The sequence below is a fragment of the Furipterus horrens genome, unplaced genomic scaffold (assembly GCF_987537825.1).
Source record: "Furipterus horrens unplaced genomic scaffold, mFurHor1.1.pri manual_scaffold_8, whole genome shotgun sequence".
Taxonomy (NCBI): Eukaryota; Metazoa; Chordata; class Mammalia; order Chiroptera; family Furipteridae; genus Furipterus; species Furipterus horrens.
The window spans coordinates 36725773-36741105 of NW_028327178.1; the positions used below are offsets into that span (position 1 = coordinate 36725773).

At 39.1% G+C, this 15333-nt stretch overlaps 1 protein-coding gene across 3 annotated transcripts in view; it reads left to right on the plus strand.

The window, feature by feature from the left end:
- The window catches only part of ZNF521 (zinc finger protein 521), a 307230-nt gene that overhangs the window by 23507 nt on the left and 268390 nt on the right, over positions 1 to 15333 (plus strand). For all 3 annotated transcript variants that reach the window (XM_090285695.1, XM_090285693.1, XM_090285694.1), the window contains one exon: positions 5988 to 6167. Coding sequence is in view for 2 of the 3 variants with exons in the window: in XM_090285693.1 (XP_090141819.1) it covers positions 5988 to 6167 (180 nt within the window). In the remaining variant the exon portion in view is untranslated. The remainder of the gene's footprint in view (positions 1 to 5987; positions 6168 to 15333) is intronic.

The window sequence follows — 15333 nt, forward strand, 5'->3', positions numbered from 1 at the left end:
CGCGTGCGTGTGTGTGTTTAACTTCTCCCAAGCTAATTTTTTTCCTTCCACTCAGCATCCTCCTAACAAGGAATTTCATTGTAGATAGAGTGGTAATGAATTTACATTTGGCATAATCTCCTTGATAGTAGTGCATCTGTGATATTTCTCTTTGGTCTTCAAAGACCATGATAGACCTGTGGAACAAATGATCAAAACCACAGACATTCTAAACTTCAACAGTGTGCTTTTGTTTAATATAGAGATTATTCTTTCTGTCTGAGAAGATTTTATAGACAAAGGAAAGAACAAGTCCATGAAAAGGTTTTTGGGGTTTCTTTCTTTTCTTTTTTTTTTTCCTGTGAAACAATTTTGTGACTTTCAGAGAATAAACTGGATAGAAAATAAACATTGCAGAAAAAGGAAAAAGAGCACATTTTCATCCTTTACCACATGAGCTCTTTGGACCTGTTGGGCGCAGCCAGGTCCTTGTCTGGGATTGCTATCACTCTCCTGCCACATTTGGGATGCTCATCCTTAGCCACCCCATCTCCTCAGCCGCCCCACCAATTGCTTTTGTTTTTGTTTTGCTTGTTTGTTTACTTTTTCTTGACAGTAGGAAAAATGAGGCAGCAGACCAGCAAGCGGGTGTGGGCCAGACGGCTGCACAATCTGGTAATGCTGCATTCCTTCATTAGAGCCTGCTTGCCATTTTATAACAGTGTGCGATTTATTTTCCCTAAATCTGTTTTCATCTTAGGGGATTTCAAGTTAGAATGCACATCTAGAGCCCAGAAAGCACAAAATAATGAACCCGCCCTTTGGTGTTTGAAAACTAGGAAGGCTTTATGCTCCTTGTTAACTCTTTGTAGACAGAAGGTTATTACTGTTCCTGTTTTCTTAAAAAGTATGAAGATAAATCAATGAGAGTGATTTGAATACATCTGTAGGGGAGGAGTGCTTTTAGATGTAGTAGTTTGCTCTAAACAGATAGTATCTGATTTTCTTTTTAGGCACAGGACTTCTAAGTATATCAGCTTATTCTGGAAGGCTAGTGTATGTACACATGTGAGCTTTACAAACGTTAGATAATAATTATTTGATACAAGATGGTGTTAACCTGAGGTGCATCATTTATGGTGATTTGGGGAGATTTGAACTTAGAACATATTTGTTTAAATTATTTGCTTCCTTATTCATCAGAGAGTTCCTGAAAATAACACATTGGATTTTTTTAATTATTATTAATTTTCAGAAGCTCCTTTTGGAAGAAAGAACTTAAATAGCTTTCTAAAATAACAAACATTATATTTGTCTAGTCTACTAGTCATGTAACATTGGACCCACTTTTCTTGAATATTTATTATCTATAGTGTTAGGTAATTAAGATCCAGGAGGTCATGGTCATCACAGAGAAGGCAGGACTTATTTGTTTTTGCTTTTTTTTTTTTAAGGTACTATGCATTTTTTAGTTGGTAGTTTCTTGAACTTAACTGGCACTGCGTGGCTGGATTTTACATTGAGTAACCCATGCAATGGTTGTTTAATTTGGTGAAAAACTGGCAATTACCAGAGTACAAACTGTTAGGAAATGGTCCAGTTGTGTATGTGTGTGTTTGTGTGTGTGTGTGCAAGAGGAGTATTTTGGGTTCATTCATTTCCTGCCAATCTTAGTTGTTAAGTATCTTCTTGAGTTCATATTTACATCATCCTCAGAATTTTGTGTTTCTGCTACTCATTAAAACGGACTCTGGTTTTTAAGGTAGGGCTTTAGGCTTGGAATGAACCAGGAAAAGCCTCATTTATATCTCCTGCAAGAAGGACAGAGGGCCTGCACTGTGTGCTGGCTGCCAGAAGTTTTTATAGTAATACTTTGTATCTAGGCTCTGGCTCTTAACATTAAATGCGCTTTTTATAAAGTACCAAGTTATAAATGTAGTGCAGCTACGGCATATTAATCTTACTGCAGAGATTTAATGAGGCAGTTGTTTTGCGATGGACACTATTGGGAGCAGAGAGCCACAGAGTTTTACTTTACCACTGAGCTGCAGAAATATTCCTTGCCTGGTAATAATTATAACCACATGATCTCTTGGTTTTTCTTTCTATTGCCAGTGCTTTTCCATGCAAAAGTGGCTTGAAAGGAGGTCCGTTTGTAGGCAGTGAAATGGGTTAGAAATTGGACTGTTTTCTCAATGGTTTGACATTTTCGCTTTGATCAGGAATGGGATCCTTGTGGCACAAGGAGAAATATGTAAGATGAGTTTCAAGAATACAGATAGTCTTTGCCAGTCCACTGAGATGGGTTTTAGATATTCATTACTTTTACTTGACTTTTATATAGGTTATAAAAAGTAAATGTGGTGAAACCTCATTTTTACATGGACAGAATAGAATTTCTGCTGGTTGGCCTTAAATTGATCCCACACTTGAAATTAATTGAAGTCCAGGGTTTATGGCCTCCAACTCTTTTAGGCCAGTGCAATTTTTCATTTTTCCCAAAGTTGTAATTTTATTAAACCAAGTTATAACAATAACGAAGAGGAGGATGAGAAGAAAAGAACCACCTGCCCGAGAACACAATCGGGAAAATCAACCTTCTTTTGAATTTCCATTTATAAGTAATGTTAACAGAATTGGAGAAAGAAAGCTGCCCTTTAGTTTTTGTAATAATAATTGTGTCTTTGTTCTAAAATTAAGCCTTTTATCCAGGTCAGGACACTATGAATCCAGTGTTTCATAGCACCTTTTTGAAGGGATCAGTGGGAAAGCTGTGGTGCAGGTGACATCTTTGTGATGGCTGTAACAGGTTTGGGGGCATCCTTTAAGGCAAAGGACAGAGAGATGTGCCTGCAGCTACAATGGGGTTTGTAGTCCCAGTGCAGGTGGTGTGTGGATATTTAAGGTATCGTCCTCTGGGTGGGTTTATAGCACAACAGTGGAGTTAGAAGAACAATTGTTCTTCTTGCACGGGTGTTGGGGGCAGGGCAGTACTTACAGGCATGGGCCTTGTATTTATAACCCCTTGGGTTGATGTCAGAGGTTTGAGTGGCTAGCAGCATAATACAATTATTTTTTATGATTGGATCTCAAAGGACTTTATAAAAACCACCTAACTAAGGCCATATGCAATTATCGAAGTATAGCCACCTGTGGGAAAGAGCTGGTCGACAGCATAAGCTTTCCAGAATCTTCCTACATCAACTGACGTCAGGAACAGAGACCCATAACACAAATAAACACATCTTTTGAATGGGCGAGAAAGAATTCTTCATGCCAGTGGAGACTGGGGGAAAAAACCTGCTTACAAGAAGAGAGACTGAGATTCCAGCACTCATTCCCCCAAGGCATCATGGGCTCGAATCGCACCCACCCTCCAGAGGGTCCCTCTTAAGTGGTGACCTAAAAACAAGTCCTCCAGTTGGCTGGAGCATGCATCCTAAAGTTGCAGCATGCGTGAATAAGCTTGACTGACTTCATTCCCCGAAGGCTTCTATCTGTAAATGCAGAAGTGAAAACAAAAACATTTTTTTTTATTAGCGATAAAATGACCCTCATTTTAATAACTAGCCAGTGTCAGAAGCATGGGTTGGAGTCATACTTGAGCTTTCAAAAGATAAGGTATCATATGTGCATTCTTATTTGTTTGATGTTTTTGATATTAGATGCGTGTAAAGTGTCCATATTCTTGAATAATGAGGAAGGCGAGTTTTTATCATGTTTCTCTGCATACTACTTAAAGTATTCAGTGTCTCCTTATTTAAAAACAAACAGGCCTGCAAACTTGATGTCTAGCATTTAAATAATGGTATTAAAATTCAGACCTAGCCCCGACATTTCCCTGAGTGCTGTCATTTTTATGAGAAACTGGAAGCTCATGCTAAACAACTAAGAGTATTCAGTGTGTGCATGTTGCCTTCCAACACGGATTTAATGGTGTGGGGGCCAAGTTGCCATAATGGGGGCAGTTATGTATTTTCCTGCATTACTCTCTGCTTTGGCAGTATTTTCCCATTTGGTTTCAGTTTTTTGGAGATCCTTAAACCATTACCCATTTGTTGCATTTGTATCTATAGATGAAACATTTGAAACTAGCAAAGTTAAGTGTCCTGATCATATAGTGTCAATTTTAGAAAATGTAGGCATGTAAGGTGCTTTTTAATTTGAGGGTACCTGGTCTGTTCCTGTTTACAGAAAAATACCAGCAAAGGACTTTCTAATGTGTTCCCCCGGCCCCCACCTTCTTTAACTTCTCATCATCACTAAATAGTATTTACTAAACTCTCACCTGGATATGATACTCTGCTGGGCAACGTACAAGACAAACAAAAAAAAGATCCTGTGATTACTCTTCCAGGAATGAAGAGTCAAAACCCCAGTATGTCAAAATGGGCACTGTGGAGAGTGTTGAGATAAAAATTTTCCAGATGGCAAATCAATCCAAATTACCAATTTACTTAAACAGTATGTTCTTAAAAAAACAAAAACAAACAAACAAAAAAAACAGAGAAATAGATAATACTACTTGCTCTTTGAGATAGGAATTCTGCTTTTTCCCATAAACCCAAGAGATTATTATATATGTTGACTGTAGGTTTATTTTGGCGAATGTGAATCATTTGCAGAGTGGTGATATAGTTAAGTTTATTACAGACGTGAAGAAAGGCTTTGGAACAACTGCCAGCAGACAGGGAGCACAGTTACTTGTAGAAGTAAGGTTTGTGGAGGGGTATTACATGCAAGATAGCAGAAAGCACTTTCAGAACTTACTGACTTTTCTCAGAAGTCTGGACTAATTTTGTTTCTGTGAATTGTTGATTGTAACATTTCAAATATTTATCCTCCCATATTAAAAATGTTTGACTACAGATAATGCATGACATGTTTCTTAGGTATTTTAATACAACTTTTTTGTAACTATTTCACTGACTACTGTATTTTGAGACATAGTTTATTTCTGACTTTGGGGGAACTTTGCTATTAGAAATTAATGTCTTTTAAATTAAGTCATAGACTACATTATCCTAATTACCCCTAAAGAGGCATATTCTCTCTCCCTCCCACCCCACCTCCCCTGCCTTTACTTTCCTGCACAGAGGAGCAGTGGCACCATGAAGTTTGGAGGTGCTTCTCTAAAATAAATCAAAGGACAGCATAAAGAATCAAATAGTATTTTAAGTATTTGTTGAGCTTTAAGTGAAAACATTATTTGTGTTCTAATCTCTTATTCCCCATTACTACATATATATAGCATGTTTAGGATTAGAATAGCACAATTTTTAGTTCTCCCATTATTTAGCTTTTGATGTTGATCATGCCAACTCAAGTTGTTGACCTGATTATAATTTACCATTGTTCTTTGGATATTTTGTTTCATTTTTTTGCTGATTAAAAAAACAAGAGACATACTGATATACTTACACTTGAATTTGTGATTGTAAGAATGTTTTTCTGTATGGTAGAGCTTATTTTGCTATCACTGTCTAGCAAATAATGGGGTAACTGTGTGTTTTGACCAGTTTATAAGTAAAGGTCAATTTTGTGCCTATGGTAATTAGCTTAGCTTACTCTAGACTTTTGGTTAATTCTGGTAATTTCCCGTGAAAGAGTATATTTAGCAAAAAAGGAATTCATTCTTAAGCCCAGTTTTTTTTTCCTTTCCTTTCCATTGGAGACTATTTAATTTGAAAAGTGATTTATCTTTCTTTCTTTTTTTTTTTTTTTTAAGCAAAAGCCCCTAAAAGGCCAGAGGTGGGAAATTATTTGAAAGAGGAGATGGGAAAGGGGCTACATGGGGGAGGAGAAAAGGAAAACTTCCAGTCATCACAAACTGAAAATTTTAGGGAAGGCTCACTTTTGATTCTTCTTGTAATAAAATCTGCAATAAAGTCCTCCCATTGCAGCTGGAAGGAAAATTGTGTTTTTGTTTTTGGTTGCAAGAAGATTAAATGTTACTTTAAAAGAACCTATCTTTAAACCCTATACTTACAGTCTTGATTTTTTTTCAGACCCCAACTGTAAACTTGAAGACAAGGCTGAAGATGGAGAGGCATTAGACTGTAAGAAGAGGCCGGAAGACGGAGAAGAATTGGAAGACGAGGCTGTGCACAGCTGTGACAGCTGCCTGCAGGTGTTCGAATCACTGAGCGATATCACAGAACACAAGATTAATCAATGTCAGCTGACAGGTAAACAATACTTATCTCTTCTTGTCTTCTCATACTGCTCTGTTTCTGATTTTTTTCAGTTCATTCTTTTTTCCCTCTTCCAATTATTTTACTCCTACACTTGAATATCTAGGTAAATCTTGGAGTCCTTTAGAAAGAATTCTAAGATGGTGGTTTATAGCAAACTCAATCACAGTCCTTTTTAGATTTTGAATTGTACCTAATTTTAATAGCTTATGGGTATATTTTAGTTAACATTAAAAAAAATTGCAGTGATGCCATCTAGGTGCTAACATTGGGTGGCTAAAGTTTAAAATACCTTCTGAATATTTTTCTTGAAAGAGATTTAACATGCATTCGTTTATTTTAGTTTCCTTATCATCTCCTCGAGGGAACGTTCCCTGATCCATCCGTCTCTGCCTGAGTTCAGTGCATTTTTGTGTTCCCATAGTCAGGTGCTTATGCTTGAATATCCATGTGTTAACTTTCCATCTCCCGCCTTAGTCTGAAAGCTCATGGATGGCAGCAACTGTGTCTTATTTACCATCGTACCCTCTGAGCCTCTGGCCCACGGTAGGTGCTCAGTAAGGCACAGAAGCTATTCTGCTCTGCTGTTCATGGGAAGAATCAGATTTAAAATGTCATAAAGCATGACATGTTCAATTTAATGGCTGGAGGAAACTAAAACTCAGTTTACCAAGTTTCTACTCTTTTAAAAAATATATCCTACAAGAACGTGCTCTATGAGACTAGGTGGGATCTTTAGATACTGTATTTTAGATTCATGTCAGTTTTCTCTTACTGTTCGAAGCTAACACTGGTCCTGTGTGTGTTTGTAGATCTCTTTCTCTTTTTATCTTATGTTTCTAGTACAAATTTTTCTTCAATTTACCATGTGTAGGAAATACTGGACAAGGTGCTTCTCCAACTGTTTTCCACAGAATATTGGTATTTTTGCAAGATTTTAATAGGTGTTTCATTTTAATCAGATTTCTTGACTCATATTATTGTGGAAATGTTGGATTAAATCCAGTTATATAGGCTTCTTTATTATAGTGCACTGTGGCTTTTCAAGAAGGGGTTATAGTAAGTTAATTTATTAGGCCATAGAATCTTCTTTCTTTCAGAAAGTCCATGATCATTTTTGGAACATAAGTATGAGAATTGATGAAGCTTAAATAAATATTGGCTATCTACATATTTTTTGTGGTTTTGGTAACTTACTTTGATACAATCCAAATTTATAGAAAAATTACAAAACTAAGACATGCAATTCCCATATTGCCATTTACCTTATTCCGCATTGCTTACATTTTACCCCATTTGCTATATCATTCATTGTCACTCTCTTTCATCCACTTTTATCTTAATCATTTGAGAGAAGGTTGAAGCTATCACACCCTTCTAAATATATCCTGTGTGTTTCCTAAGAACAAATACAGTCTATTACATGACCACAGCGAACTTAACCGAAATCAGGATGGAAAACACTTATTATAGAATACATTGTAGAATAATCCACAATCAATATTTAAATTTCAACAGTTTTTATAATAATGTTCATTAGAGCTATATATTTTTTCTCTCTAGGACAAGAATCATGCATAACATTTAATTGTCAAGTGTTTTTTGTTTACTTTCACCTGGAATGACCTCTCAGCCTTTGTCTTTCTTGATGAGTACCTGCCTGCTCTTTAGAGAATGCCCATCTGTATTTGGGTTTGTTCGATGTTTTCCTATGATTACCTTCAGGTTATAAACTTCCATGGCAGGAACACACCAAAGCGATGCTGTGCCCATCCCGGTGCATCTAACCAGGAAGTATGTGATGCTGATTTGCCCAGGTTGATGATGTTAACACTGAATACTTGTTTAAGGTGGTATCTGGTGGTATCCACCAACTTTCACTACTGTAGAGCTACAGTTTTCCCATTGAAAATAATAAGTACTTTGATACTTTATCAATATAATCCTCATAAAACATCAATTTTAACTCCATAATTCTTGTATTTATTAGTTGGCCTCTTGTTGCAATATCATTTCTTATTTCTTCATTTGTTTATTCATATTACTGTGGGCTTTTGAATTTTTATTTAATTCATTGGGTTATAATTCATTACAGTCATTATTTTGGTGCCCAGATTATCCAAGATTTAGCCATCAGGAGTCCCTTCAGACTGGATTCTGTGTTGTTTTAATGTGTCTCCATCACTATTTGAGGACTTACTTAGTTTCTGTTCTTGTCCCAGACCTGCAATCATCCTTTTCTCCAAGGAGCCTTGGTTTCTTTAAGAGGACAAAGGTATTCTGAAACCAACATATGGGCACTATGTGTGCTCATTGCTCTAAGGATATCAATTAGAGACCCTCTCAGCTGACAGAATTAGGAAATTTATATATTTATAAATTATACATATATACAAACATATACACATAACTGTATTTTTCTCTAATTAGAACTGTGTGTTCTTATTGCTACTTTTTTTTTTTTGGTATGTTTTATTGATAATGCTGTTACAGTTATCCCAATTTCTTTTCCCTTTGCTCCACTCCACCCAGTGACCCCCCCTCCCTCCAGCAGTTCCTCCCCTCCACTTAGTCCATGTCCATGGGTCGGGCATAAAGTTCTTCTCAGCAACCCCTTGTCCATTCCACACCCTCCTACTGTGCTTTTTAATTCCTGCACCATTTCCTTCCCCCTCCTCCGTTCCCCCTCCCAGCCGCCCTCCCCCCACATCCTCCTTATATCTATGATTCTGTTCCCACTCCGGTTGTCTGCTTAGTTTGTCTTTGTTTTCATTCCCTCGCTTCTGTTGTTGATGGTTGTGGTACTGTTTTCATTTTAATGTTCATAGTTGTGCTCTTCTTTTTCTTAAATAAGTCCCTTTGACATTTCATATAATAACGGCTTGGTGATGATGAACTCCTTCAGCTCTACCTTGTCTGGGAAGCACTTTATCTGCCCTTCCATTCTAAATGACAGCTTTTCTGGATAGGGTAGTCTTGGTTGTAGGTCCTTGCTTTTCATCACTTTGAATATTTCTTGCTTGCAAAGTTTCTTCTGAGAAATCAGCTTATAGTCTTATAGGCACCACTTTGTAGGTAATTCTCCTCTTCTCTCTCGCTCCTTTTAAGATTCTCTCTTTATCTTTAACCTTTGGCATTTTGATTATGATGTGTCTTGGTGTGGTCCTCCCTGGGTCTAGTTTGTTTGGGACTCTCTGTGCTTCCTGGACCTGTATGTTCATTTCCTTCCCCAAATTAGGAAAGTTTTTCTTCATTACTTTTTCACATGATTTTTCAATTTCTTGCTTTCCCTCTTCACCTTCTGGCCACCCTATGATTTGGGTGTTGGCACATTTAAAGCTATCTCAGAGGTTTCTAAGCCTCTCCTCATTTATTAAAATTCTCATTTCCTCCTTCTGTACTGGTTGACTGATCCTTCCTTGTGTTCCAATTTGTTGATTTGAACCCTGGTTTCCTTTTCTTCACTACTTGTTTCGTCTGGGTTTTCCTTCATTTCAGCCAGGATAGCCTTCCTTCTTTCCCCATCCTGTTTAACTTTTTCTGTCAAGTCTGTGAGCATCTTCATCACCAATGCCTTAAACTGTGCATCTGTTAGGTGCGCTCTCTGCTTGTTGCTTAGTTGTGTCACTGGGACCTGGATCTGCCCCCTTTCTGGGCCATACTTCTCTGTCTCCTCATCTTGACAGCTTTCTGTGTTTACCTGTGTGATTTGGGTGGGGCTGTTGCACCTGTTATGTTATAGGGGACGAAAAGTGCTGGTGACCTGTTTCACTGCGTTTTGGCTCTGTATGTGGGGGAAGAGCCTGAGAAGGAACAGTGCCGGCTGCTGCTGCTTTTGCAGGCACGTCTCCCCCTTCCTGTACTAAATAAGCTGCCCCCTTTTCAAAACTGGTAGCTTCTTCCTCTGTCCCAACCCCCACTGGCTTTCACAGTCCGAAGCAATGTGGCTCTATTTTACCTAGCACTGGAATCACAAGCTATGCAGTCTGGCCTGTGGCTGGAGTCCATGTAGTTTTGGGCTGGGAATGCTTCTTGGGTTTAAACTGTATGACTGTGTTTTTTGCTACAGCTACAGTCGCTGTACTGTCAGCCGCGCCCACCAGCTGCACGCCCACCAAGCATCGTGCCCGCCACCGCTACTCCGCACCTCTTTCTCTCTGTCCTGGCTCTGCCCCTCTTACCTTTTTGGCTGATTATTTCTTCTCTATTTATTTGCTGAACTTTCCTGTAGTTTTGATTTTCTGTTTTTTTTTTTTTTAAGTATATTTTATTGATTATATTGTTACAATAGTTCCAATTTTTTCCCCTTTGCTCCCCTCCGCCCAGCACCCCCCTTCCCCGACAATCCCCTCCCCAAGTCCATGCCCATGGCTCACCCTTTCATATATTCTTCTTCTTTTTTAAAAAAATAATTAGTTAAATATTTTAACAATAAAAAATAACAATCCCTCCCTCTCAGACTTAAGACCCTTTACAATCTTATAAAGGACAATGGACGAAGGTCTCGAGCTCCTCTAGCTGCTTCAAGCTGGGCATGGTCGTCGTCCTACCTACCCTTGGGTCAAGAAATCCCTAATAAGAGTGGGGGTGTGGAGGGGAGGGTGGCCTTCCCACAAGGGGAAGGATCGTGCAGACTCCAGGTTGGTTGGCTGTCTCTGGACAACGGCATGCTTGGTTTAACAGGCTGGCATCCTTGTTGTATTCTGGGGGCAACAGGGTTAAAGGACATCATTCAATCCGTAACCACTAGATGACAAAAGACAGGTATTAATTTTTCAATGTCCCACATTAGGGAAAAGAAGGGCTTCTTTAGAGGAAGGTATTCCAGGTACATCTCACCTGTCCAAAACCCTTTTGCCCATTATACTTAGTTTGGACTGAGGGAAATATTTTAGGTTTCCCCCCTCTCAGGCCTCTGGGCTCTTTCTATCCAAGCCATTAGGATAGAAAAGAGAAACCAGTTTTAAAGTGAAGCCCACAGACCACCCCATTCTTCACCAACCCAGCCACTTAGTTCAGCCAAACCATTGAGTCTCCGGAGGCAGCAATGCAGACAGGATTAAGTGAGGCCTATACGTACTGACAATCACTCAGGTAATGAGATCGTAGGCTTATGCCCTTTGAAAACAGAAAACACATGTTAATTTATGTAACATAACCCACACACAAGTTTATAGATCTGTAGGACTGTCTTATCGGAAAGACATCCAGTTGCAAGGCATTTGACATTCTTCTTGCCTGTAAATTAAACATCTTTGATAATGCCACAGACATAGTTTAACTTTCAAATGAAAACAAATTTTAAATGAAAAGAAACTTTAAAGACGGTTAGCTGCACTACTTTATAGTCTACCACTGGGCATTGTGATCTTCCTTGAATCTTGATTTTTCTCCCTAAGATTACCCTCCTTGTCATTAAAGGGACTGCATTAAGTTCATTTTTAATTTATCCTGTTCATCTGCATAAACACAACAAGAGCAGCAAATGATCACTTATGATCTTCAGTTCTGCTTTGCTGGAACTTACGCAAGGAACATTTAGGGTGACCTTCAGTCTGCCCTTCAGGGCACAGAAGCTGAGCCACATACCTGGCATTCAGCCTTGCCTGTAAATACCTGTCTTTTCCAGGTCCTCCTGGTTTTCCATTGTGCCTTAAGGTCCCTTCCAGCCATCTTTCAGGAAAACAACCTTCATTCCTTCCCTGGAAAGATTGCTATGGACCGCTCATCCATCCAAGGTACCAGGCCTTTTATCTCGTGGACTTTTATTACCTTTGAAAGTCAGTCCCAGTTGCTCAGGCTTTTTGGTAACAACCAAAGCCCAAGCATGTCTCCTTTAGGCATGACATTCCAGTCAAAGTCTTAGTCAAAAAATCACTATTAACAACTGGTCTTATTAGTTTTATGCAAAGAAACTTAGGTCATTACTTACTTCTTTAGGATGCCAAATTCTGGAGGGATCAGATAGGGAGAAAGTATATACAGTGTGAAGGAAAATCCTTGTCCTTCTAATATTCACTGAACTTGCATTTCTATTCTTTATATTTTTATTTTTTCCCCCCACTAAAAATTTTTCTGTTTGTTTGTTTTTCCATTACAGTTGTCTCACTTTTTTCCCCCTCTTGCTTCTCTGCACCCTGTCCCTCCCTTCTCCCCCATTCAGTCCCCACCCAGCTGTCCATGTCCATGGATCATTAATACATGTTCTTTGACTAGACCTTTCCCCTTCTTACCACTTCTCTCCCTCCCATCTCCCCCTTTGTTACTGTTAGTTTATTCCTCGTTTACATACCTCTGGTTCAATTTTGCTCATTTGTTTGTGTTGTTCATTAGTTTCCTTTAACAGGTGATAGCATAAGGTAATTTTCTTTTGTTGCCTGGCTTATTTTGCTAAGCATAATTCTCTCTAGTTCCAATCATGTTGTTGCAAATGGTAGAAGTTCCTTCTTTCTGTCAGTACTTATTCATTGTCATTTTCCCCCTTTGTACTCGTGTTCCTCTCTGTCTCTCTCTGTTTCTTCATCTTCTTAAAGCAGACCCTTTAGCATCTCTTGCAATACTGGTTTGGTGGAGATGTATTCTTTCAGCCTTCTTTTGTCTTGGAAACTCCTTATTTCACCTTCCATTTTGAATGAGAGCCTTGCTGGGTAGAGTATTCTTGGTTGTAGGCCTTTGTTTTTCATTACTTGGAATATATTTTGCCATTCCCTTCTGGCTTGTAGTGTTTCTGCTGAGAAGTCTGATGATAGCCTTATTGGAGCTCCCTTGTATGTTATTAGTTGTTTCTCTCTTGCTGCTTTTAGGATTCTCTCTTTGTCTTTGAATGTTGGCATTTTAATTATGATGTGTCTTGAAGTGGGCCTGTTGGGGTTCATCTTCATTGGGACCCTCTGTGCTTCCTGGACTTGCATGATTCTTTCTCTCTTCATGTTAGGGAAGTTTTCTGTCATTAGTTTTTCAAAGAGGTTTTCTATCCCTTGCTCTTCTTCTTCTCCTTCTGGAATTCCTATGATACGGATATTATTACGTTTCATGTTGTCCTGCAGCTGTCTTAGAGCCTCTTCAGTCTTGTTCAGCCTTTTTTCATTTTGTTGCACTGTCTGTGAGTTTTTGTCTACATTGTCCTCCAGCTCGCTGATCCGATTTTCTGCTTCCTCTAGCCTGTTTTTAATTCCTTCTACTGTGTTCTTCAATTCAGAGATCGTATTCTTCATTTCCTCCTGGCTCTTATTGATAGCTTCCATGTCCTTTTTGATGCTGGTATAGTTCTCAGTAAGTTCCTTATAGTTCTTCTGGAGTTCACTGTAGTTTTTCTGGAGTTCTTTGTAGTTTCCGCTGAGCTCATTGAGCTTCTCCATAATACATGCTTTCAATTCCATATCTGATAGTTGGCTCCCCTCTCTTTCATTTAGCACTCTTTCTGGGGACTCTGCCTTTCCTTTCGATGGGGGGTTGTTTCTCTGTCTCCCCATTTTTGTGACTCCTATTGTTTGTTGGTGCTTCTTAGAATGATCTGCACTTCCTGGATCTGCCCCTGGTGGCGTCAGATCCTGTACCAGTCTGGGCCTACGCAGCCTGTTGGAGACTTCCAGGGATCTACGGCCTTTGTCTGTCTCCTTTAGTTGATAATCTATTCAATCTGTGATTAGCCGTCAGGCTTAAGGACTGTGGGTGTGGCAGCTTAATTCCTGTAGGCAGGGCCTTTGCTTCCCCTCAGGCTGATGCCACTTGGCCGGGAATGGTCTGCCTGCAGTGTGGGGATGAGTCAGCACTGGGACCCAACCGGCCGCTTCCCCAGCTCTCCCCTCAAAGCCACCACACCAAACTCTCCCCAAGCGTCTCCAGTCCTCTCTGCCTTCCCTCCGCTCAAGCCCAGCGTAAGTGGGGGCCAAAATATTTTTGTATGTGATCCGCTTAAGAGCTCTTTTTCTCCAGCTGTTTCTCTCCGGCTAGCAAGAAACCCTGTGGCTTTTCGCTTTTCTCAGCTGGATACTATTTTACTTTCCACTCTGTTGCTGTAGGCTGGGAAGCTCAGCTGGGGGTTTAGACCCTGCCCTTCTCGGGGGGAATCCCCGGCTGCTGAGCTGTTTCTCAGTCCCTTCAGCTGCCACCCGTGTGAGCCCAGCCAGCCCTTCCGCGTCTCCGCACTCCCTACCAGTCACGTTGTGATGTAGCGGCCTTTTCTGTCTCTCCGTGGTTATAAGACTTCTCTCCAGCTGGTGTTCGGTTGGTTATTGCAGATGATTTCTCCAAAATTGCGTTGTAAATCCAGACTAGTTCTGGGAGGAAGTTAGTGTAGCTTCCACTTACTCCTCCGCCATCTTGTTTCTCCTTTTTTTTTTTTAGTTTTTAAGTGGTTGTAAATTTCTTCTTAGTTGTGAGGAGATGCAGCATGTGTATTTACACCTCCATCTTGGCCAAAAGTCCTCTTATTGCTACTTCTAATTCAACACTTCAGATACATCCCAGTCTTATCCTTTTTCATATTTGTTACTCCCTTCTTTAGCAGTAAGAAAATTAGCTCCATCATCCTTAATATGTTTACGCATTTTCTTGAGTCTAGAACTATACATTAAGTAGTTTCAAAATTGCTTACTCATATCATCATGATAAACAAACCAACTAAGTAGAGTTTAATAGTTGTTTATAATAATAATTTTTTCTTACACATCTACAATGGTATGAATGACCTTTGTTGGTTGCAATGGGAGTGGAAAAGAAGGGGATATGGGGATATGACAGCTCTGGTTCCTGGGGCAGCTTCAGAGACTCCGCAGTCACCCTCAGAAAGCTGTTTATGATTATTAATGCTATAATTTTAATGTAATATTTACATACATTGAAATTTAAAAATTGTAATTGTACAATATGATGAATTTAGACAAAATACATACACCAGTGTTATTCATATTCCTCTTAAGATAATTTCTTGCATCCTAGAAATTTCCCTCTTATCACTTTCCAATTAATAATTCTCCAAAAGGAGTAACTGACTTTTAACTTTTTAAACCGTAGATTAGTTTTGCATGTTCTTGAATTTCTTATAAGTGAAATTGTACTATATGTACTCTCTTGGTGTCTAGCTTCTTTTGTTCAGCATAAAGTCTATAAGATTCATTCATGTTTTGTATATATTTTTAATTGCTGAGTAGTATTCTAC